At 39.5% G+C, this 25,777-nt stretch overlaps 1 protein-coding gene across 1 annotated transcript in view; it reads right to left on the minus strand.

Moving 5' to 3' along the window:
• The window catches only part of LOC140695203 (thrombospondin type-1 domain-containing protein 7B-like), a 161,725-nt gene that overhangs the window by 117,309 nt on the left and 18,639 nt on the right, over nucleotides 1-25,777 (minus strand). The window contains 5 exon segments of the mRNA XM_072958061.1: nucleotides 7,122-7,234; nucleotides 14,801-15,034; nucleotides 16,648-16,693; nucleotides 16,696-16,839; nucleotides 17,955-18,114. Coding sequence (XP_072814162.1) covers nucleotides 7,122-7,234; nucleotides 14,801-15,034; nucleotides 16,648-16,693; nucleotides 16,696-16,839; nucleotides 17,955-18,114 — 697 coding nt within the window.

Consider the following 25,777-nt stretch of genomic DNA (forward strand, 5'->3'; position numbering starts at 1 on the left):
CATTTAGGTAATTCTGTGTTCAATGCCTCTGTCTTCCTCCACTGGCCAGCATTCTCCCCTATGGAGGGCTTAGTGTGTTCCCCCACCACTCTGCACATATACACACGGTACCCAGCACAGTGCCTGAAACACAGTGAGTGTTCAGCAAATATTAACTGCTGAAGGAGTGGTTAAGAGCTTAGGATTCCACGTGCTTTTGCCATTCATTAGTTTTGCAACCTTGGGACCCAGAACTAAGCCTCTATTTCCTTGTATGGAAGATGAGATTATATAGTCCTTTTCAAATAGAGTTAACAATTAAATAGGACAACACATATCAATAAATTATAGACTGCTTCCGTGTCAACCACTGTATGGACTAATATTTGCTCTGAAGTCGGGGGGGTAGGTAACAGCATTTATATTTCTGCCCTCTGAGGACCAGGTCTCCTTATAACCCACCAGTGCTCTTGCACGTCTGAATGGTCATCAGGTTATCATGAAATGTTCTAAATTTCCTTTCTTTTTGCCAAATCTGATTTCTTGGCCAAATCAAAGCCACCTCATACTGGGTTTTAATAGAGATGGGCAGAAGGTGCCAACTTTAAAGGGAAAAAAAAACCACATGGAAGGAAAACATTGAAAGAAATTAAGAGAATTTCATCTTTTTTTTTTTGTCCTATGTATGAATTGAAGGCAAGTATCTTTTACAGATTTTATCAACAAAAGCCTTCAGTTTGGAAGAGGTATGGGTGAGAACTGTAATTTCTACCAGCCCAAGTGTTTTTCATTTCTCCCACTAAATTTTCAGGAATATTTATTGAGTACTGAGGCAATGTGGTGATCTATGGGCTATAAATCATACACTAAAGGGGGCCCATGCCCCCAGTGGAGCCTGTGAAAACAAAGGCACCTGTCCTCTGCATGTTAGGCTGTGCTTGGGATGAATATGTGAGATACACATCTTATTTTACTTAGTTGTTTTTTGAACACCTGGTAATAAAAATCATCCAAAATTTATAGAGGTTGTAACTTAAATTTAGATTAAGTCACTTTCTCAAGGAAAGTCACTAGATCATTATATCGCCTTCAACACCATTTGGGGGGCTGGTGCTCCAGGCCCCACATCCTGATACTCAAACACTTTAAACTCTCCAGTATTTGGATGTAAACTATACTCCACTCTCCACTTCCCAGGTGGACAAAAGTACAGATGGGCCTGTGTGGAGAAGGAGGGGTCCACATGTCCTTGAAAGGGTTAAGTACAGAGAGAGGCTGATGCCAGTCTGCCTTTGAGTGGGAGAAATTCTGAAATCCAGAATAAGTGATTTTGAACCGATCTGACATTCTGAATGACCAATACCTTTCCCCCTAATTGGCCTGGATGTGCTGAACAATCTGTTAATGCTTTGGCTTCACCTAAATGGAAGCAAGACCTTTCAGAGTTAGAACTGGTCACGCAAAAGATGTGGATTTCATTTACTCATTCATTCAATGACAATTACTGAATGTCCATTATGTGCCAGACATGGTGCTAAGCACTAGATGTTCGTTAGTGAAAGCAGAAGATCTCTGCCCTGTAGACTCTGTAATCTGTTCAAGAAAAATACACACATGGAAACAAGTCTCATAAGACCAGTACATGGACAACTAGCAACTGCAAGATACCAACACAATAGAGGACAAGTTCCCTGACCTTAAGGCTCTTAAATCATCACCATCATCGTCTTAACATAATAATAATTTTCTTGTACTTGGCATCCTGCTATGTGTCCCATTCTCACTGAATCCTTATAATTCACTATGAATTGGGTGCTTTTATTAGCCATTTTAAAAAGAAGGAGGAAACTGAAACACAACATTTAAAGTGAGTCTCAAGGGACTTGTATGGCAAAGATGGGATCTGCACCGAGGTAGTCTCGCTTGAGATTCCATGTTCTTCATCACAATAGCACACCACTCGGGCATTAAAAAAACATTATTGTCTTTGATACTGGAAGCTCATGGTGTAACTCCAGGACCTTTGACACAGGAGCAAAGGATCCCACCAGATGAAGTTTCCTACCAATTCTCAACAGCAGTTTGCCTTTGGCCTTCCTGTTACCATGATGCTGCTCTGCAGCCTGCCCTTAGAGATGAAAGTTAAAGGAACTCGATCAGCCTTAAATTATTAAGAATGACAAATAATTCATCATTAGCTCCATGGTTTCTAGCAATTTACAAGAAGAACTATTTTGAATATACCACATTTTATCTAATAAAGTGTCTAATAACTTTTCCTCTTTACGTATTTTTCCCTTCTAGGGAAGTGGTATACATATCTGGGAACCATTACAAAGTATCCACTGGCAATGAAAAGGGGGATAAGGGTATACAAACAAAACATGAGTGATCACGAATTGATGATAATTTTTACTTGGTGATGGTTACATAGGAGTGTGTTCTATTAATCATTAATATTTTTACATTAGTATCGTAGTATTTGATGTATGCCTGGAATTTGTATTATTAAACCTTGACAATATAAAGTGAGCCTATTTAAAGACAGCCTGAGAGAAATCTTGGAAAGTCAGTACTCATTTGTGACTTTAAGGTAAAAACACTAGATGTCATAGTTATGAGATCAGCAGCCAAGATAATTAATTTCCAATACTAATGAGGCAAACAATTATCAGCAATCTCCTAGAGGAGGCTAAAATGCACGTGAGGATATCTTGTAAATTATGAAGCACTAAATGAGTGTTTCTCTTGCCTGCTGACTTGTAAGAGTCACTTCTGGTGAGTTTTAATATTGCAAATGTCCCTCCAACATGAAGAGACTCTAACATGGGATGAGGTGAGTCTGGGACATCTGTGCACTGAAAAAACTCCATGATTCTGAGAAACTCTACAATTAAAAAACTGTTGCCATTATTAAGCAAACAACACTGGATACTTATGCAGGCATTTGACTCACAGGTTGAAGGAAGATTAGAGAAAATAGCAAGAACATCACCAAAAAATGGTTCTTGGCCATTTGACTGATTTCTTACTGGGGCTTACAAATTGGAGAGTCCACCACAGGGCCACAGCTGGAGAGTTATCTGATTTGCTTAGAGGAATGTGGGTCTACCATTAATCCTTTAAAGAGAGACTCAGATGAAGAGGAGTAAGAAGACAGAAAGCTGGCTATGAGCTAGAGACTGTTCATGGCTTGAGAACACTTTTAAGGGGTAAGGATTTTGATCATGAACCCAGCCAGGACCAAATAAAACCTGATACAACTCATCCATTGCTAAGACACAAGTCACTCCTGGTACCCTCTGCCCCTGGGAACCACCTTGGCTTTTTGAGAGCTTTAGAACGGATCTGGTTTTGGATTCACATAATCAAGTGATTCCCTGATCATAAAAAAATACTATAAAGTCATAATGCCTTGGAGGAGGACCCACTGGGGATTAGGAATGCAAACTCATCACAACTTTGATGAATCAACCCAAAACCACAGCTGCAGAAAGAGATCCTCCCTTCTCTTTAGTGGGGGGGGGTGCCACCTGCTCAGGCCCACCCTTCTCTTGATCTCTCTGTCTGGGTTAAACCATTTCCCTCCACCCCACACCCCACCCTACCTGTGTCCCCACATGCTGGTCTGCCCCTAGTCCATGCTTTTCACTTTGTAACTTTGACAATGTCATTGCCTTGTTCACAAATGTCTAACTAACCCCACCCCAAACTGGAGCTTTGTAATCTACACACAGTTGTCACCTGGGAGCCTGGAGAAAGGTATAATGCCAAATTCTGTCCAGGACTACTAAATTAGAACCTGCATTTTAATAAGATCCCCCGGGGACTTATAGCAGCATTTAAATATGAGAAGTACTGCTTTAAAATGCTATTTCCCAAATTATCTTTTGAAGGACAGTCTCAAAAACAGAGAATCAACTGCCTGGATTCAAAGCCACACTTTTCTCCCTCATTAGAGGACATCTGTCCATTCAAAAATACTGAGTGACAGCTCTGCCCCATGCTATCCTGGGCTTACAGGACTTAGTGATAAAGATGACACAAGTGGTCCCCGCATTTGTGCACTTACAATCTAGGAAAGGTGACATTAACAAGGGAGGATATGTATGGGAGTGTCAGAAAGGGGGTGTGTAGGACGCTGTGGAATGACCCAGTTAGTGAGGCGACTAGGGGAAGAGGGGCAAACGTAGTCTGAAAGATGAGCACATTGTTCCCAGAGAAAGGCTGCTACAGCAGGTCCCTGCGGACGTACAGGTTGAGGGTGCAGGAAGGAAGGGCAACTTAACACAGCCAGCCTCACACCAGGCAGGTGCAATGGCCTGCCAGGTGCCTACCCAATGCAAGGCAATGAGTGCTCTAAGTATTTCCCTTATGCATAGGTGTGGTTATTAACCCTGTTTTACAGATGAGGAAACTGAGACACAGAGAGAGTAAGTAATGCATCCACTGTCACACAGCAAACCTTGGAGCTCAATCCTGGCTGTTTGGCTCCAGTGTCTGTGTTCTCAGCCATCACACTCTACAATGCTGGAGCAAGAAGCTGAAAAACAGGCTGTATGTCCAGAGTTCAAGCAGTGTTTGCTCATGGATCTATGATCCACTTTTATTTTAAGGGGGGGAGTACATCCCCCTTCAGGGACGGCTTCTTACAACACACATTTTGGGAAACAGCCCACAGTTACTGAACCTGAATTTCTAGCCATGTAGCCCAAAGTCTGCATTTTAACAACGCTTCCACATGATTCAGAAGCAATAAAGCCTGAGAACCATAGGATTAGAGCTACCATTTCCTCCAATAATCTCCTCCCTCTCATAGTCTTCCCTAACGAACCCATGGTTATTTAATAATATATTGGTCCCCGAGTATAAACTAGACATGTGGGTGAATAGGATGGAAGCAGAAGACTGGAAGAAATCTAAAAATTGAATTTATGCTCTGCCAGGTCCCCTGACTGCCAGGGTGTGAAGAGAATCATCTAGGTTTGAAAAACTGGAGGCAAAAAGAGACCACAGAGGCTTAGAACTATTTTCACTACAATGCCAACCATTTAAATAACTAATTGAATCTCTGAAAATGGGAGTAAGAGCTAAAACTGCTGGAAGAGCAGTTATCTCGCATGGCCTGTGATCCCTCCATCCTTAGGCGGCACTGGACGAAGACGCTCACACAGCAGAGGGAATTTTCCTGAATGTAGATGCATACAATAGCGGTAGCTGAAGTAATCTCTGGCCACTGGGGCACATGGGCTCAACAAAACTAATATGCCTTCTTAGGTGTCAGGGGACCCTGACAGCTCAAAACACCAATATCTGGCTGCCAGCATGGGTATTCTTTTTAATTCAGTCCTTTCCTCTCTTAAAACCATTTAACAGAGGCATTATGCTAATCCCCTATGAGGAAGAAATGAAAAGAAACAGCTGAACTTCAATAAACCTCTATTAGCATAGATTATTTGATCTTCTTGCATTTTTCCTATATATATCTTTAAGAGCTTGAATGTTTTTCAGATAAGTGACTACAAAAATTTCAAAAGCCAATCTCCTCCTTCAAATGGTTCAGAATAGAGATCACAGCTTTTCCATCCCACTCTGTCTGGAAACGACCTTCCCCAGGTGACTCAACAAATCCTGTTCCTCCGGCTCAATTACTCTGAATTTTCATTCTGGAAAATAAGTGCTGGAGGGTTTCCAGAAGAGACTGCTATCTCCACCCCTCAAAAGATCAGATAAACATTCCACTGTATTGTCAAAGTTCTTCTGTATTCAGTACATTTATTTCTGATTCCATCCACAGGCAAAGTTCACTGGATGCTACTATGTTAATTCTAGGGCAGAGGGTCATTTAAGAAGAGGAAATGGCACAGTTAGAAAACCTTCATACAGGCACCCCCCAAACCCATTGCAATCTAAGACACTGATTGATGATATTCTTCAAAAGCAGTCACTACCAGCACCCCCCACCCCCGTCCATCAATGAGAAGGGCTTTGAAGCAGCAGACAGGTCTATGTCAATGCTGGCCACATTGTCATGTCACTCCCATGAAGATGTGTGAGTCAGAGAGCCTTTGGGGGATCCTAGATGCACAGAGCCAGAATTTTCCAAGGAGAGGAGTTCAGTGCTCTCGATCTCTGGGATGGGTTCTCTCTTCAAAGAGCCACATGCTTTCCTCTCCTGGAGATCTTCCAGGGGGCTAGAGCAGCGATGCACTGAGAGCCACGCCCTGCCCGAGTACACGGCTGTCCAGACAAGGCCAGAGGGGTGTGGATGTGAGTAAGTTTGCTTCGAGCAGTAGGGTTAATACTCTTTCCATCCTTCCCTTTCTTGGGTGTAACTTTTCTTACTACGGCAATGGTAAGATTCATAGAACCGAGGCTGGGGTCTGAGGCTAGGGGAGAGGGACCAAGTTATTAACTCTAGGTCTTAGGCCAAAACGGAGCTCTGGAACTAGTTCCTGTGTCTCCACCTGGACTACCTCATCAGGGGACTGAAATAAGTGGGGCGGAAATACTGGTTCTAAGAAAGTCATTTTATAAAAGTTTTCCTGTGTGTTTATTGGAACTTAGGTATTAAGCCTCCTGGATCACAGCCCTCCAAATACATCCAGAGGTACAGAGCATCACCATTAAAAGGAAAGAAGTACCTACCATATATTGCCAATTTCCTTACCTGTTCAATACTTTTTAATGTATCTGCCTCTTTTCTTCCACAGGCTGGAATATAAATTCATCAGTGACACATGCTTAGCGCTTAAGGCCCTATATTCTAATGAAGATGCCTGGAGTCAGGCTCTAAGTACAGGAGCCACAGATAAATGGGATGGTGTGGATGTCTGATGGGGGACCACGTGTGAATGGCTGATTGAAATGCCACAACGGGGTCAACAGAAGACGAATACTTCTGCAACACACACCCGAGGCACTACGACATGTAAAATTGATCATGTTTTCCCTGCCAAGTTCTGTGGGATCTGGAAATCTAAGACTTCATCTACAAATTTTACAACCTTTGTTCCCAGGGTGACATGCAATTGGAAAAGACAGGAGCTTCTGTTCCACAGTCTCTGGCATATTTATCAGTGGGGAAAGCAAGCAGGTGATCAGGAAGGAGAGAAAGCATGAAGGGAACAGCGTCCGCCTACCTGGCTGGCACAGCCTTGGGCAGGGCGTCCACTCGCTGAACATGGTCACGATACAGTCTTTCTTGCACAGGAGACAGGGGCGTACTGTTTTGGGCCGAGTAGATTCTGGGCATCTGCCAACATGAAGAGAATGCATCAGTGCCTCCTGGAGAAAGTAAGCAATTTAACACAGAACCATCGGATTTCAGAACTGAAATCACTGAGACCTTTTATAGAGAAGGGAGAGAGACCCAGGGAGGTGAAGTTATGTGCTGTGCCCAAGGCCTCACAGCCAGAGGGAGAGCCCGAAGCACACCTCACCTCTCTTGACCCACAAACCAAAATTCTTTTCACTAGACCAGAAGAAAAAAAAAATCCCTGAAGCTAATGTAAGACAGATGCCAAGTGAGTATCTCCCCGTCAGCATGAATTCAAGGAACACTTGATTTTTTTTCAGAATAGACAAGATTTAATTTTTTGAAAAGTGTTTTATTCAGGAATATATCAAATCAGTGATAGTGTACGAGGTGACACATGGGTATATTGGGAAACAAAAAACATTGACGACCATGCAAAAATACTGCACACCCCGATACTCAACACAGGTTTAGAATTACTTAAGTAATTGACAGGTGTCTCTTTAGAACACGTAAATTGATGAGCTGGAGTCAGTGAGACATAAGTGGAGTATGTTTGCTTGCAAAGAACAAATATACGGACTAGCATTGACAGGAGAAACATCTTAGTTCTGTTATGCTGCTGAGAATTAATGTACTGTTCATACTTAGGGGGACCGGAGTCAATGGACTCATCATTACTTGGAAGAACTGAAGTCTCAGAACATGGCAAACAAGATTCTGTTTTTATTTGCATGCTTGTTTGCTTATTTTCAAGAGTACAGAAGGCTAAAAACCACATTTATTATCTTCTAAAACAGTGCCATGCCAAAAGGAGAACAGAAAAGCACTCTGCAACATATGTCTGCATCTTTGAATTCTGTTTCCCGTTAAGCTTCCTATACAGCACAGAGATGCATTGCGTCTAAAGCTTAACAGCAGGAAGTCTGGTACTAGATGTCAGTGGTGAGTAAGTGCTTTGCCTACATTCTTTCATTTATCACTAATGACAGCAGTGAGAGGCATTATAATCTTCATTTTCAGATGATAAACTGAGGTGCTGAAATAATAAGTAATGGACCCAAAGCCACATGGAGACAGAACACTTGAGAAAAATAACGATCAGAAAAAGAAATCACCTGGCAAATTCAAATAGACAATTGAGACTTCCCAGTAGAAGAGAACAGAAAATTGAAGAAGTAAAAGTAACAAGGAAATCATGGATTCAAATATCGTAGAGCTGATGGAAGGCTGGCAATTCAGAGTGGAACGTCTACCAACTGTGCACAAAATGACCAGCGTGCAGACACAAAAACTGTCCAACTGGCAAAGAGCAAGCCAAGGTAAGAGGAGAGGTAACAATGGCTGGGGGAGGTGAGGGAGAAAGCCAGGTCACCTGACAAAAAAGGAGACTCTCACTGAGGCCAAATCTTGTCAAGGTACATAATTATAAAAATAAAAACCTATTCTTAGTTTTAAAACTTTAGAAGCAATACATAGACAAGACACGAATTTGGCTGTGAACAGAATGTACACAATATTTTTCTTGTCACCGTAAGGTGAAGACACAGTGAGCGCAAGATGGGAGGTGGCAGGGGAGGGAGGCTTGGATGTCCTCCTCCAACAAAGCAGGTCCTCAGAGAGCCAATACATATAAATGAAATGAGAAAGTTCTAAGTAAATTAATCAAAAATGCAAACATAACCAACCAACAGAGCACCAACCAAAGGAAGAGGAGTCAAGTCAGGAGAGGAGTGTAAACGGACATTTTAAATTGATCAGTGAAGAGATATATGAATGATACATGAAAACTACACCATTTAGAGTAAGGAGGTAAACATCGGAAAGGGGAGGGAGGATGAGGATATATCCTGGCGCTTGCCTGCACTGACATAAAGACACAGTGGAGACAGACAAGAAACTAGCAGAGTGGCTGCCAATGGCAGGACAGGAGGTGGGGAGGCGGGGGATGGGAGCAGAAGCGGTAGAAGGAAATTCATTGTCATATATTAGATGTCCCTTTGTATTTTGTTATAACTTGTGAACCACATGAAGGCATACCCAGCAAAAACAGAGAGAGAGAGAAGAGAGGGGAAGAAAAGAAATAACTATTAATAGTTAATAGAAACTACTAAAGTGGTTGTATTTGGGACGTGGGATGCTAAACGTAGTAGATTTCCATCCTCAGTCCCTCTATATTGTTTTACTTCCACTGTGGTGCTTATAACACTGTAATACTGATAAATTAAAGTGGAAATGTATATATGCACAGAAAAAACTGCTCAATAAATTGCTAGTGGTCTTATTAATAATCATCCATAATATACATAAAAACTACCTATTAAGTAGTTGAATTCAATGAATGCAACAATGGAATGAAAAAGTGTCTTTAGAGAAAATAGTATTTAAATAATACAAACTATTCTGGTATGGTAGACTTATGTCATCCTTTGACAGAGGTAGCAAAAAACACTAAACTCACTCCCAAGTCCTTTACTCATACCCTGAAGTCTACTAAAATTTAATTGAACTGCTCTTTATTCTGTCTGCTCTCCAATCTCTCCTGGTATGTGGCTGGAAATGGAAGGACAACTTCCGGTGTGCTCAGTGGGGCGGCAGGGCTAGGGGTGAACAGACCCAGCCAGGACCCACTCATATGTCCACAAAGAGCTCAGAAATGCCTGTGCTGCTGGCTTGGCTTCAGGTGCTCTGAAGAGAGTGGCTAAATCTGCAGGCACTTTGTTCACTTCCAGTTAGGAGCAGCTGTTCATCTTTTTTGGGAAACCAATATTGCTTATGTTTATTGACACTTTGTTAGCATCACACACCACAAACACTCAACAGGCCTAAGGTCAACTTCGTAACATGGTCCTCTTTCTCTGTGTTCTTCCCCTAAGTCCACCAGTGAGAAAGGTAAAATCCCCTCAAAGGCATATGTCAAACTCAGGTTAGACTGCTTTTATCAGGTTAGATGCCATGAACAGAAGGCTTTCCTGAAATGTGATTGCTGGTCTGAGAGGAGCCAAGTATTTTCTTGCCAGTGAAACTGTCTTTCTGTTCATTTTTTCAGCCAATAATGCAGACGTTTTCCTTAGAGGTTCAACTTCCTCTTCCTCCTATTTATATGCTGTCTAACCCCTTCAAGGACCATCTCATTTCCAATTTCATAAATTTCCTCTTAGTCTTCAAAAATATTCTCTTCGACCATTAGCAGCTTATGTATCCTCCACTTCTAAAAACTATAATGTTTATTCTCTGTATCGTTTATTGTCACTGAATAAGAAATAGCTTTTGACATCTTTGATGCTGCTGGTTTTCTGGGTATGTGTGTGCACAAGTGTGCATATATGTGCATACTTTGTACATACACTAATTTTGACGGTAGGATTCCATTTTATATCATAACTTAAAAATGCCAGAAGATCTTAATGCATTGTATATATTTAGTAACAGGAAGTGAGTGACTGAATAGTACTTATGCTGTTGGAGCCACAAGGCAAATCCCTGGGAATATTAGGCACATTTATCCAGCCATCTCTGAAACAAAACTGAAGCCTTAAAAACCAGGGAAACACACAGAGTCAGTTTTTAGTTAATAAACACATCATGGCTCCTTGCCTTTTGCCAAAATTCATACTTCCTACTCTCCTGTAACACTCTGATCCTTGATTGGAAGTACTTTTGATAAAAGGATGAGTACATTTCATTTCAACACATACACTTTCCTGGACTTGCACTGGAGTATTCCATGATGATTGCCTCTTGGCGTCCTATAGGTTTCAGTTCCTTATAATCACTGTGCTGAAATGCATCAAATTGAGCTACAGAGATCTGCCATTTTCCAGTTATGTGTCCACAATCATGGTGCAGACTCAGCACTCCAACCCCTTCCCTTGAGTAGTCCTCCAACCCAGGAACTGCCGTACCATCTCAACCTGCCAACTTTTTCAACAGGAAATGTGTAAACGGAGCTCTCAATTACTAGATCTCACAAAAGGGCCCATGTTTTCATGTTAATGGCAGAAAGTACCTTTTAGGACCTTTGGAAGGCTTTGAGTTGTGGGATTTTAATCTTAGTTATTATTTTTTGCACATTGCAACTGAAAAAAAAAATTGAGTAGTGAAACAAAACCAAACAAACGTCCCAAAATATCCCAACAAGCTCTCACTCTGTGTCAGTTGTGTCTTAGCTAGTCCTCATTTTCTTTTCTTTTTTTTTTAATGGAGGTATTGGAGACTGAACCTCATGCATGCTAAGTGCTAAGCACGTGCTCTGTCACTGAGCTATACCCACACCCCTAGTCCTCAATTTCTTATAAAATCAATTCTATTACACATACAATGGCAACCTATACAATTACGTGGAAACCAAAACACCACCCTAGGGAAGCAAGAACTTGCAAGGAATTCTGTACATCCCAGTGCAGTGGGTTTAGGGCTAGAGCACATGATGTTAGCCCATCCAGTCCATGGAGACATGCTTCTTTCTCTCTACCCTGAAGCCCACTCTTTCTTGAGGATATTTTCCTCTTCCCTTTCTATTGCCATCACCCCCACCCCCAGGATTTCACAAAAGGGAGGGGATTTTTTTCCACTACAATGGCTTTCACATCAAAAAGAGCAAAAGTGTATTTTTCTGAAACGACAGAGCAAAGGATACTTTCTACCGCTGATCTTCTATCTCACTATGTGCTCCACTGGATACTAGGTATTATTTTCTTAGCTCAATTAATCTCATTACCTCAAGAATTTTAATTAACTTTTCTTAAGTCAATGCAGGCTTCCCTTGTTGAGCAGGACTGTTTGGAGACATACAGTAAAAACTAAAACTAGGTTGTTAAGTCTCCAGCCTCATTAAAAGTGCAAAAAAAAAAAGTATGTGTGTGTGTGTGTGTTTTAGGGAAAACATATGTGCAATTAATTTTCTTGTGTTGGAAAATCAAGCAAAACTGGAGGTTATTCATTGTCATGATGATATTTTTAGTCTCACGTAAATTATCAAACAAATGCATATGCATTTGTGAATTGTGCTTTAAACTATAAACTGTTGGCCCTGTGATTTTTCTTCTGACAAAATATCATTAAGTTAACCTTTGAATAAGCTGATGGGCTTAGAGACTTTATAAAAAACTGTCATTATAGTAATCAGAAAGCCAGACAAGGAAATAGGGGTCTGTTTGAACATATAATCCAACTTTTCATGTCCAAATAGTGTTTGAAATGTGATGATAATGTCTTTGGTAGCTGTCGGTCTCAATTCTAATGCTCCATTGCTAAGACAAAAAAATAAACTGCATTCACATCAAGTAGATTTTTCCTGTTGTGGTTCAGAGGTGAAACATTACCTGGAAGAGAGCTCATACTTCAAGTATGCTCAATTTTCTCATCACTGTAAAGAATAATAGTTTGCTGCATTTCATGTAGCATCCATTCCTATATCTAAGCTATACTAATTTTTATTTGGATATTCAAGCTAATATGTCACGCATCTTTTTTTCAGCAGTTGGAAATTTACATGATAAAAATGAACACTATCAAGGCTGCAATCCGTCTCAAGATAAAAAGAGTTCTTTTGTCTGCTTGGTATCTTTATAAGCCTTTCAGAATTTTACCATAACCTCATGAATTTGATTATGTCCTGAACCAAATGATGTGCAAACGTTATTGTCCATGTTTGGCTAAAACTTTCACTGACTCGATTGATCCGCATGGTGTTTTGTTACCACCAGGTAAACTGAAACACACACTGGTGTAAACTGACATTCCAAAAAGTATCACAAGCAACTTAGAGTTAGATGCTAAAGCAGAAATAACATTTATGACTTAATAAGAGCAGAAGGACATACATACAATCTGCACATCACACTTCGTGTCAGTCCCCTTAGCCAAAATTTATCATGGTAGATTTTATCTTTTTCTATTTCACATTTTTATATTTTTAAATATTTTATATTTTTTCTTAAAGCAAAGGATAAACATCAGCTTCTTTAATCTTCTACAATTCATATCTGTTCCATGTCAAACCCTGTTACTTTCCTACACATAGGTCTGATTCATTCATAAATTCTAAAAACGTTTATGGACACTAACCACATGCCAGACACGGTGCTAAAATCTGTGGTGGCAACAGTGAAGATCATCCAACCCCAGCTTACTGAACGCCACATTTGGGAGGGGGGAGATTCAGTCTTCTTGACTATGCTTCACTTCCAGCCCTAGTTATCTTCTCTTGTATTTGCACAGCCATCTGCTCCTCAGATGCTCTAACACCACAGTATCTGGCCAGTCTGCCCTATTTCTGCCATCAGCAGCTCAGGTTCTATGACTTTCCTTATACACAACCCAAGCGGTTTCCATGGCAATGTGTCTAAGGCCCAGAGTCCGTCATCATGGTGCCCCAAGATGAGATTAATCAGGTGTCTGAGTTGCCCATGACAGCAACACAAACTGGATGGAAGCAGGCATGAGAGCAAATGTAGTTGCCCAGGTTGCCAGGAAAGGCAGCTCCCTCAGTGGGGATGGGACCAGGGCTGGATGCTGCCAGGATTTGTTCTGCTTCAGTTTCTGCTTCTTCCTGAGCATCAATTTTACTCTCTCCTCCTGCTTTTTCCATCAGGCGAGAGCACAGTCATGTCAACTCTCCACTCATACTCTCAAAGCATCAAGATCAGAAAGAAGAGAGGGTATCATTTTCCCAACTTAGAAATGCCTTGGGAAGAGCTCAAAGTTGCCTAGTTTGTGACCCTAGACCCAAGTTTGCACCAGCCCAGCCTGGGGACCCACACTGCCCCTGCGGCTGGAGTAGAGTCTTCCATCACTGGAAGGGGACTCATTCACATGTAGCCACTTGGAAATCTCTATGGCAGGCCAGTTACCCAGTCTCTGTACATGAGGCAGGTCCCTTACATTTTCTCTTCCAGGAGCCCTCCTGCATGGACTGCAGGAAGACTTATGTCTCCCCATTTGGTCTAAAGAAACTCCTCCAGCCAAGTGCTCTTTTTCCCTCCATCACTTGCAACTGTCCTGATCCTTGCTGATGTCTATATCCTAGTCCACATGTCCACATTCTCCTCCTTTTTTTTTAATTTACCTCTCCCTGTGCAGGGTATGGCATGCATGAGACTGTAAGCCTACTCAAGGGCAGGAATTAGTTGATTTAAAATGACCGTGTGGATTTACTCAGTGCAGACAAGAGCAGCGGGACCTAAAGAAGAGTGAACATAGCCCTGTATTTTCAAAGTGTGTGTGTAACCTACCTTCACATGGACCTTGTCTTTATGTGACTGAAAAAGAGTCAAAAATACTGATATCAGCTCTAGAAAATCTGGTTACTCAAAACGATTCAATATGGGTGGGCATTATATTTACTGTTATCCATTAATTAATGCACACATTACAACTTAGTAAATTGTCTACCTCTGGTTGAGGCATATTTTTTAAGTCCTGAAGAGTCAAACAAAGCAAAACAAAAATCTCTTACTCCAGCACAGATTGAGACATATTCAGGGCTTGAAAAATGCTTCTGACTGAAAATATTCAACTATGCCATAATCCTATGTACTTTCAATAAATTATCAATAATACCTTTTTGTCATCACCTGTCCCACATGACTCTTGACACAGAAGACCCTCCGTGTCTGAATGCCCATGCCACATGTCGCTTCTCCATTCCAGCCAATGGTTGCATTAAGGGCAGTTACCAATGTGTCTTCAGAACAGGGGCCCCACGGAGCTGTCTCCCAGTAGAGTTGCAGACAAGAATGGTCATTGCATGAACGATACTCGTGGAGGGCCTGACTAGGGGGGCATGGCTTTCCACTTGCAAACACCAAAATCAAACAGAATACACAGCGGGCACTGGTGTTATCGCCATGTGGCTGCTGTTGTTACTGTCGTTCTTGTTTTTTGTTGTTTTAACTGTTTAAATGGTCTAGAAAGAGGGCCTTTGTGAAACAACCTTTCATTGGCCTGAGCCAAGTCACTCCATTTCCAACTTGAAGGTCATGGTTCTTTCATCCTGAGGAACAACCTGAGAACAATACATTGCACCCTTCTCTCCCAAAGAACAGATAATGGTGCATGTCAATTAGATGTAAAAAATCAATTGATTCTACTTTCCACCTCTGAGTCATGCATTTCTGAGATAAACTCCAAAGAAATCTGCTTTTATCTTAATATTATTATGCCTACACAAATTAGTCAGTTAGCTATAGTAACCCATGACCTTGAAGTGGTATCAGGTCAAATACACACATACACACACATTACCTACATAAGCTCTTTCTTTCCTAAGAGACTATTATTTTCTCTCAGAGAACCACTTTAAGACCTCTATCCTCCATCAAGCAGTGCATTTTACTGCTATTTGAGAAATTGAGAAATCTCAAAGTTTGGCAGGAGAGAGCCCATCCTTAAACTCAGAAATAATACCAGGCAATGTGTTATCCACTGCCAGGCAGACCAGACAGATGTGCACCCTTACAATCCTGGGTGAGTCAGACAACCAAATTTCATGACTATCTTTTCTTTCCCATTTTTATATCCATGTAAAAACTGGTATTTACCTAAAGTCTTGACTTTTTTCCCCCTCCTCCTCCACTCTATAATGTTTTATTCAGTGGGCCAAATGCTGGAGAAGATCTATGACCTTGGTCTTGTTATTCTTGTTATTTCTTTTCCCCCATTAAATACTATTGACTTTTTCTCCCTCCAGAAGTATAACAGACAAGAAGAGAAAGCAAATGCACTTTAAGAATATGAAAATCTTCCTTCATCTTGACCCTGGCCCCATTTCTTAGGACCACAGAACAGAATCTTGTTTAAAAAGTTCCTCAAAGCCAGTAGCCATACTACTGTACAGTTCCAACTGAGCTGTAGGCACACAAAGCCGAGGGAGGACCTGAAAGAAATGACACATGTGTCTGGAGACTGAGACCATCGCTGTAAGTGATAGGAAGAGTAGCTCCTCTCATTTGCTCTGATGTCACCCATTTACATTCTCATAGTACCATTTTAGCTTCTTCAGAGCCATTTCCACAGCCTTCATCTTTCTCCCTCTCACCACAGGCTAGCCTGACAGAACAGGAGATGAGGGCACACAAATCAGGTAGCCTACCAATATCAGTGGTGGCTCTTGTTCAAGAAGCCATGTCTCTTAACTCCTAATTTGGAACTCATTTTACCAGACATATTCCAATTAGGTTCCCAATTGCATGAGCTATCTGAATTGGGAGGTATATCAACCCAGCTTTATTTTTTTTCCCAAAAAGTATTTCAAAAACTAACATCTGTCTGATTGCCACAGCCTGTATATAGGATGGGCTTAAGTAATTCATGTCGATATGGGAACCTGCAGAGGATCAAAGAGAAAAGGCACACCTGGAAAACAAACTGTTCATTTGGATGTAGGGAACAGAAGCCTTTCCTATTACTCACCTTCTCCAGCCAACGCCAGTATAGTCCTCGACCTGGTCTGTTTCCATCTGAGTTTTTATTTGAACAAGACTGGGAGCAGGATGACCACTCTGTCCACTCACTCACCACACAGTCCATTCGGCAGGGAATTTCACAAGCTATCTGTTCAGGAGGAGGAGATGCTGGACAGAGACTCCCCGATACATCTCCTGCAATCAACCAGATCAAGACAGATGCTGATGAATATAAAAACAAAGCCAGTCCAAGGAACTTTTAGGTTCATCACTGCCTGTTACTTCAGCTTAGCTCACAAGACGTCACCTGGTGTCTAAACCAATAAAGTACAGAAAAATGATTTTTTTAAGCCAGTCATAATATTTATGTCAAGAAAACCTGCCAGGAGAGAATTCGGCATTTAGAAAGGTAGATACAGCAGCAAAGCTGCCATTTGTCATCCTTCACAGGGACAAGTGGGCTTCTCCCAGGAACAGTTTAGCCATGGATGGCTGGAGACAGACAGGACTGACACGTATTGACAACCACATGTAACAAGTACATGGTTTTCTGCAAAATGGGAGTCAGAGTAGTCAGTTGGCCTGAAAACCACAGTATATGTTGAACAATCTATTCTACTCACTCCCCAAAATTATCAATCTAATTTTCTATTGAGTGATTTCACCTCCAAATATGTAACCTTAAGCAAGACTGTCACCACGATGATCCTTTTATGCTGTTTGTGCATAGTCATATATAATCCTAAACCACATGGAAATGAACCCATGGCTAAAATTATATAATGGGGGGAGGGTATAGCTCAAGTGGTAGAGTGCATGCTTAGCATGCACAAGGTCTTGGGTTCAGTCCCCAGTACCTCCCCCAATAAACAAACAAACAAACCTAATTACCACCCCAAAAAATAAAAATTAAAAATAAAACAAAATTATATAATGGATTTATACAAAAGTTGGAAGTTTCTCCTAATGCATTTACTATTCCCCTTTGAATGATGTGATGAATTATTCCAACCAAAGTATTTATATATATATAAATATTTATATATAATGTATATAAAAATAAATAAACATGTATTATATATAATAATATATAGCACATATTATATATATATTATATGTATATATAAAAAATGGGGGGATGGAGTTTTACAATTAACAGATGATAAGACTAAACTGATCATTTGTAAGTTGCTTTCCCGTATCTCAAATGATTACAATAAAAAATTTTTAAACTCTCTTTCAGGTTATTTATTCACTATTTTTAGAATTCAAATATTCCCCTTATAGATATTAATTCAACTCTTACTAACCCCTGCCCACCCCTACAGTTGCCACACAGAGACAGAAGACGTGAAGGAGAGCGACACCATTCATGGTTTGAAGAAATGCCGTGAAACGCGGAATGGCAACAACGGGGAGAGGCAGCTTTGTCCGTATGACTTTATGCCTGTGGAACTCTCCTGTCATAACCTGACACAAAAAATAACTGCAAAAAGGGACCAATACTTGTGCAGCATCTCTCCTGGGCCAGGCACTGTCCTTGTAAAATGCTCTTGGAGGCAGAAGTGACTCATCTTGTTTCGTAGATGATGAGTCAGTGGCTCTGGAAGGAAAACCTGCTCAGGGTCACACAGGCCTGAGTTGGGAATTAAATTGAAACTTTCTGACTCCAAAACTGAGTTTCCCCACTAACAATACTGGGTCTAATTCCAAGGGATGGATATTTCTTTTCAGAGGAAGTAAATAAAACAAGCTAACAGTGAGCCACACAGTCTGGGGGAGAAGACAGTCCCCTCCTAACATCTGCATTCATATTTGTAAATGAGGCCAGGCTCATTGCCCTTAAGGTACAAATAAAACTTTTCAAGCATATTATGAGAAGTAATAGAGATTCCAGCAGATAATCAAGCTGAAAGACCAGTTCCAACCATTCTCTTTTCAATCTCAATCTATTTTCAGGTTGAGTCCAAATTGTATAGGACATGCAAAGACACACACACACACACACACACACACACAAACACACCAATACAACTAAGGGGGGGTGCCTTCCCAAGTACTATGTGGAAAGGCCGAACAAAATGTACAGACTAGATTGTATCAAACTCCAGTTTCCACATTTGTGACTATTATGAGCAAAATTTTTATACAAAAAGACCTTGAAGCAGTTTCTTGCTAAGAACATTTTGAGGAATAGGAGATATTGGAAGAGTTCTTATTTTAAAAATTAGAAGGTGAGCTTAGAAGTACGGGTTAAAATAGTAAAATCAGTCTCACTACTGTAGAGCAGTGGATGTTGAAAATGCCAACTACTATGTAAACTTCCTGAGATAGAAATGGTATGTGGTGGTTTTTAACCTTATTTGACCAATGGCTACCTTTTAGGGAGAGCATCTCTCCCAGAAATGGTATTTTATTGATATGTTTTGAGAAAACCCTGCCTTCAAGAGTTATAAAATTATCAACTACTATTTCATGAGCACATACCAAGTCCAAGGCATATAATGGAATAAATACAAGTGAAGATATTATTATTCATCTCCCAGCTCATGATTAATAACAGAGATGAGCTATAAATACATAAAAATAACACCTAGTCCAAAAGTAAATTTCAAGCTGCAAATTGATGTTTTAAACAGAGACTGCTATGGTGGTTTAAGGAAGAGGAGGCTTTCTGAGGGACTAGCCTAAGAGCAGAAGGCTTTCAACAAGCAGAAGGAGCAAGGCTGAGAATCAGTGGCAACCAGGGAGGGCACTCCAGGCAATCCAAATGTCAACAAAGGTATAGTGATAGGAAAACACAAGGTATGTGGAAGACAGTTAATCCTGAAGCTGCAGGAGGAAGAGAGAAAGCCTGTATAGGAAGAGGTATCTGACATCAAATTTTGAAAAACTTAGACTGACACATGAATTTGGTTCTATTTCTGCCTTCCTTAAATTCCCAAATTTTCAGGTTTCCCATGACCCAAATTTAGCATCCTCCCCAGTCATCCATCATTCAGCACCCTTAGATTCACTTGGGGTGCTGGGATGATTTTTTTTAAAACTTAAGCTGTCCTATAAACTGATATACCCATTTCCACCATGCAGTTAAATGTCAATATTCCCACCAACATTCTGACAGCTTGTCTATACAGGCTAACTCAGAAGTGTGAGCACACAGATAAGATATTCTTCAGGGAAGCCAAGTGAACAGTCAACAAGCAAGCTCAGCAATTCATGCATGAGCTAGTGCATAAGACGTTTTGCTAAAGAAAAGTTGTACAATGGGATCCCAGCCACAGGTAGCCTAAGTATGTGAGGATGAATCCTAACACCACTGATCCTCTTGCGGGTTTCGCTTAACTTCTTCGAACCTCAGTTATCTCATTTGCAATAATGAGATAATAACATTAACCCTTCACAGATATTCTAAGGATGTGAAATCACTTATGCAACATACACAGCAGAAAGGCTGTCCAACAACACAGAGAGGATTCCATATAGAGACACAACCTTAAAAAATGATGTTTGCAAAGAGGTACACCACCAAAACCTAATGAAGTTCTTTATCTAAAAAATCTAAATATTTACGCCACAATCTTGGAAAGAGCCTGCTTTACCAAGCATAGATGTGTGCAAACAACTACCAACAGTGGCACAGATTGGTTCACACAATATATTAAGACTGTTTATAATTATCCAGATCATTTTATTTATATGTGGCTACTCTAAATGATTTAAGAGCCAAAAATAAAGCACTTGAGACTGAATAACCTCATCTGCCCATCCACATTGGTATAATTATCTTCCCATTGCACAGAGAGAACACGTTTCAAAACAGGATCATTTATACTTTCCTGTTTTCATTTTCGAGGCTGGATCAATGAGACCAACTAAAATCTCAGGCAAGCATGGAAAATAAAGCAGCACACGGCACAGAATCAAGTCATTAAAAGTGATTTTCACAAGCTCTCGTAATCTAATGTCATAATAAAACTGAATATATATAAGAGGCAAATTGAATTCATCTTCCAAGAAGACCCTAAAATTACTTCCAGTCCTCACCAAGCTCCCAGTGATGGATAATGACAAACGCCACTTTCTCTCCTCATGTAATAGATGTATTTAAACCATTTGTGATTTTGAAAATATGGGATATGGTGCTGCTCCAACCTTGTCACCTGGTACTTTTTAAATAATTTTAAATGGCAAAATCCACATTACATAAAATGAACCATTTTAGAGTAAACACTTCAGTGGCACTTAGTTAATCACAATGTTTTTGCAACTACCAACTCTATCTTGCTTCAAAACATTTTCACTACTCCAAAGTAAAAAAACTCTTCACCTGGGAGGGTAATAGCTTAGTGGTAGAGTGCATGCCTAGCAAGCAAGAGGTCCTGGGTTCAATCCCCTGTACCTCCATTAAAAAAAAAACAAAACAAAAACCCATTACCCATTGAACAGTTTCTCCCCATTAATTCCTCCCTCAGACTCTGGCAACCACCAATTTATGTTCTATCTCTACAGATTCATCTGTTCTGAATATTTTATATTAATGGAATCATATATGTTGTGATCTTTTGCATCTGGCTTTTTTCACTTAGCATAATACTCTGGAGGATGATTGATATTGTAGCATGCACCACTACTTCATTCCACTTATGATGGGGTAATATTCCACTGTATGTATTTCCATGATTTGTTTATCCATTCAAGGCGAGGAGCACCTTTTGGCTATTGTGAATAGTGCTGTAAGAACACGCTTAGACATGTATTTGTTTGAGTAGCTGTTTTAAATTATTTTCACTATATACTTAGGAGTAGAATTCTGGACATATATTCATCACTCAGTTTTGTTTGTGATTCTGTAGACATTGGCATTGACAGCCAGATGACTAGGTCTTGGCCATGGTTCACTCTACTTCTCTCATATTTGCCCATTCTTGGCTAAAAACAACAGTTCTTAGATGAGGGAAAGATTCTTGAACATCTGAATCAACTTGAAATTCCCCAAAAATGTTTTTATTCTAGTTCAAATGAATAGGCTACTTAAAGTAAAAATAATTCATGGCAGAATCTCTATGGCTATTGGTTAAGCAACCATGTAAATTTAACACTAATGTAGCCATCAGACTTCGGGCTTTCCACATCAAACTAATGTTTAAACCATACTTATACTATATCCTGTGGCATTCTTTCTTTAATAATCCTAAAGAACTAGAATTTAATATTATAAGCTACCATCTATCTTTTATAACAATACAACAAACAACTATCATTCTTAGTTTTCTGACTTTACACCATTTATCCAAAAGAGAAAAGATATAGACAAAATAGGAAAAGAAAGAGAAACTCAGATATCCACGAATCCACAGTCTGATTTTAAAAGTTGACCAGCATTCAGTCATTACACAAACTTCAAACTACCTTACTCTTCCCAAAATAACACAATTTTGGTGCTTTATTGAGATTTCCTCTTGTATTCTATCACACTATCTATGGAGAATAATGAAACAGTTATTGAAAATACTATGCATGTCATAAAATTTTATGTCCTATTTAAATTTCAGAAAACAATGTCAATAAACCTTGATTAAATTCTTGCCAACAGCTGAGTAAAATGTCAGTGGACAGTGCATAGCAAATTTACTGGAATTTGTATACATTTAATTCCATTTTTTTAATTTATCTGTTATCTCCTTAAAGGCAAGTAGCCCCTGGTCACTTCTGGACTGGGACCCTAATCAGCTCAGGAAATGTTTATATTTCAAACCAACAAAATATGAAACAGAAGTAAGGGCTAAATAGAAGCTGTGTGCCACAACGCCATGGCAGCATTGCAATTAATGCTTCTGCTGGCTAAGTTTACAGTATGAAGTTTATTTGTCTATCTAGCTTGCACATACAGAAAGGCAGATAAAGAAACTTGATGTTAAGTATCATCATATTCATAATAACCAAAACAACAACTGCAATAAAATAAAATTAAGATCAGCATCTGATATCTGGGAAAGCACAGAGTGTGCTATACTCTGCGCAAACCACACGGTTTACTGAATATTCATATTGACATCATTAGTTAGTCACTATCGTTACACCTGAGGTCCTGAATTTGCACCTCTTGGCAGGAGATGTTAGCTATCTTGATAGTGGTAGTGGTTTCATTGGTGTATGCACCTATTAAAATCCATCAAATTGTACACCTGAAAAGTGTGTAGTTTACTGTACAGGAATCATACCACAATAAAGGTGTTAAAAAAAGTAAAATATAAAAAAGTATTTTTTAATTAAGAAAAAACACTTGGTCAAAAGTCATAATGGCTTTTAAGTGTCTGAGCTGGAACTGGAAAATCTACCTGCTGGACATTACAAGCCATATTCTTATCCATTTACTGTATTGCCTACTGGTTCATCTCTTACCTACGTCTTTCTTGTTACATTACTTTTAGCTGATGTCAAACCATAAAGAAGGGATTCTACACAATTCATTCTCAGATAGTCGGTAAATTTAGTATTGGAATAAGTAAGTACAAGGGAGGGAGCAGCTTGATTATCTGGGAATTACATCATAAGACAAGACTGAATAAGGCAATACTTTTCAAAAATGAAAGTTAAACAGATGAAGAAGATTCCAAATGGAGCATTGGAAGGACAAGATAGAACACAAGGCCAAACAGGAACAGGAAAGTATGGACATTCAGCAAAAACACACAATGCATGATCACACAAATACAAGCTCAAAATACAGTCATGATGTAACGATGCTCAGAAAGAGAAAAACAATAAAACTCTAACAGCTGATACAAGAAGAAGAGAATGTAAGAATAAAGACTAAATAAAATAAGCATGAAGAAAATGACAAACAAATGTTCCTAACAAATATTAGGAAAATAGTTTACATAAGAAATAGCAATAGCAAGAGAAAGAAAAATACCATATGAGCTCGCTCATATGTGGAATCTAAAATTAAAAAAAATAAAGAAAAGAAAATGAAAGAATTATACACAGAAAATTATAAACCATTTAAAAAATGGAAAGATATTCGATGCTCTTGGATTGGAAGAATCAATGTTGTTAAAATGGTCACACTGCCCAAGGCAATCTACAGATTTAATGCAATCCCTATCCAATTACCCAGGACATATTTCACAGAACTAGAACAAATCATAATAAAATTTATATGGAACCATCAAAGACCGAGAATTGCTAAAGCATTACTGAAGAGAAAGAAAGAGGCTGGAGGAATAACTCTCCCAGACTTCAGACAATACTATAGAGCTACAGTCATCAAGACAGCATGGTATCAGTACCAAAACTGACATATAGACCAATGGAACAGAATAGAGAGCCCAGAGATGAATCCACAAACTTTTGGTCAACTCATCTTCGACAAAGGAGGCAAGAATATACAATGGAATAAAGACAGTCTCTTCAGCAAATGGTGTTGGGAAAACTGGACAGCAGCATGTAAAACAATGAGGCTAGAACACACCCTTACACCATATACAAAAATCAACTCAAAATGGATTAAAGACTTAAACATAAGACAAGATACAATAAACCTCCTAGAGGAAAACATAGGCAAAACATTATCTGACATACATTTCAAAAATTTTCTCCTAGAAGAAATAAAAGCAAGAATAAACAAATGGGACCTAATGAAACTTACAAGCTTCTGCAGAGCAAAGGAAACCAGAAATAAAACAAGAAGAAAACCTACGGAATGGGAGAAAATTTTTGCAAGTGAAACTGACAAAGGCTTGATCTCCAAAATATATAAGCAGCTCATACGACTCAATAAGAAAAAAATAAACAACCCAATCCAAAAATGGGCAGAAGACATAAACAAGCAATTCTCCAAGGAAAACATACAAATGATCAAAAAACACATGAAAAAATGTTCAATATCACTAATTATCAGAGAAATGCAAATCAAAACTACAATGAGGTATCACCTCACACCAGTCAGAATGGCTGTCATTCAAAAATCCAAAAATGACAAATGCTGGAGAGGCTGTGGAGAAAGGGGAACCCTCCTACACTGCTGGTGGGAATGCAGTTTGGTGCAGCCACTATGGAAAACAGTGTGGCGATTCCTCAAAAGACTAGGAATAGACTTACCATATGACACAGGAATCCCACTCCTGGGCTTGTACCCAGAAGGAAATCTACTTCAGGACGACACCTGCACCCCAATGTTCATAGCAGCACTATTTACAATAGCCAAAACATGGAAACAACCTAAATGTCCATCAACAGGTGACTGGATAAAGAAGATGTGGTATATTTATACAATGGAATACTACTCAGCCATAAAAACCGACAACATAATGCCATTTGCAGCAACATGGATGCTCCCAGAGAATGTCATTCTAAGTGAAGTAAGCCAGAAAGAGAAAAAAAAAATACCATATGAGATCGCTCATATGTGGAATCTAAAAAACAAAAACAAACAAACAAACAAAAACAAAGCATAAATACAGGACAGAAATAGACTCATGGACAGAGAATACAGACTTGTGGTTACTGGGGTGGGGGGCGGGGTAGAGGGTGGGAAGGGATAGACTGGGGTTTCAAAATTGTAGAATAGATAAACAAGATTACACTGTATAGCACAGGGAAATATACACAAAATGTTATGATAAATCACAGAGAAAAAAATGTGACAATGAGTGTGTATATGTCCATGAATGACTGAAAAATTGTACTGAACACTGGAATTTGACACAACACTGTAAAATGATTATGAATCAATAAAAAATGTTAAAAAATCAAAAAAAAAAGAAAAAGACAAATGAACATTAGTACAAAACTGAAACAGACTCATAGACATAGAATACAAACTTGTGGTTGCCAGGAGGGAGGGAGATGGGAAGGGACAGACTGGGATTTTGAAATTTGTAGATACTGACAGGTATATATAGAATAGATAAACAAGATTATACTGTATAGCACAGGGAAATATATACAAGATCTTGTGGTAACTCATGGTGGAAAAGAATGCGACAATGAATATACGTATGTTCATGTGTAACTGAAAAATTGTGCCCTACGCTGGAAATTGACACAACATTGTAAACTGACTATAACTCAATAAAATAAAATCTAAAAAAATAGCAACAGCTTAAAATAGGGAATCAGTATTTCC

Source organism: Vicugna pacos, unplaced genomic scaffold (genome assembly GCF_048564905.1).
Source record: "Vicugna pacos unplaced genomic scaffold, VicPac4 scaffold_190, whole genome shotgun sequence".
Classification (NCBI taxonomy): Eukaryota; Metazoa; Chordata; class Mammalia; order Artiodactyla; family Camelidae; genus Vicugna; species Vicugna pacos.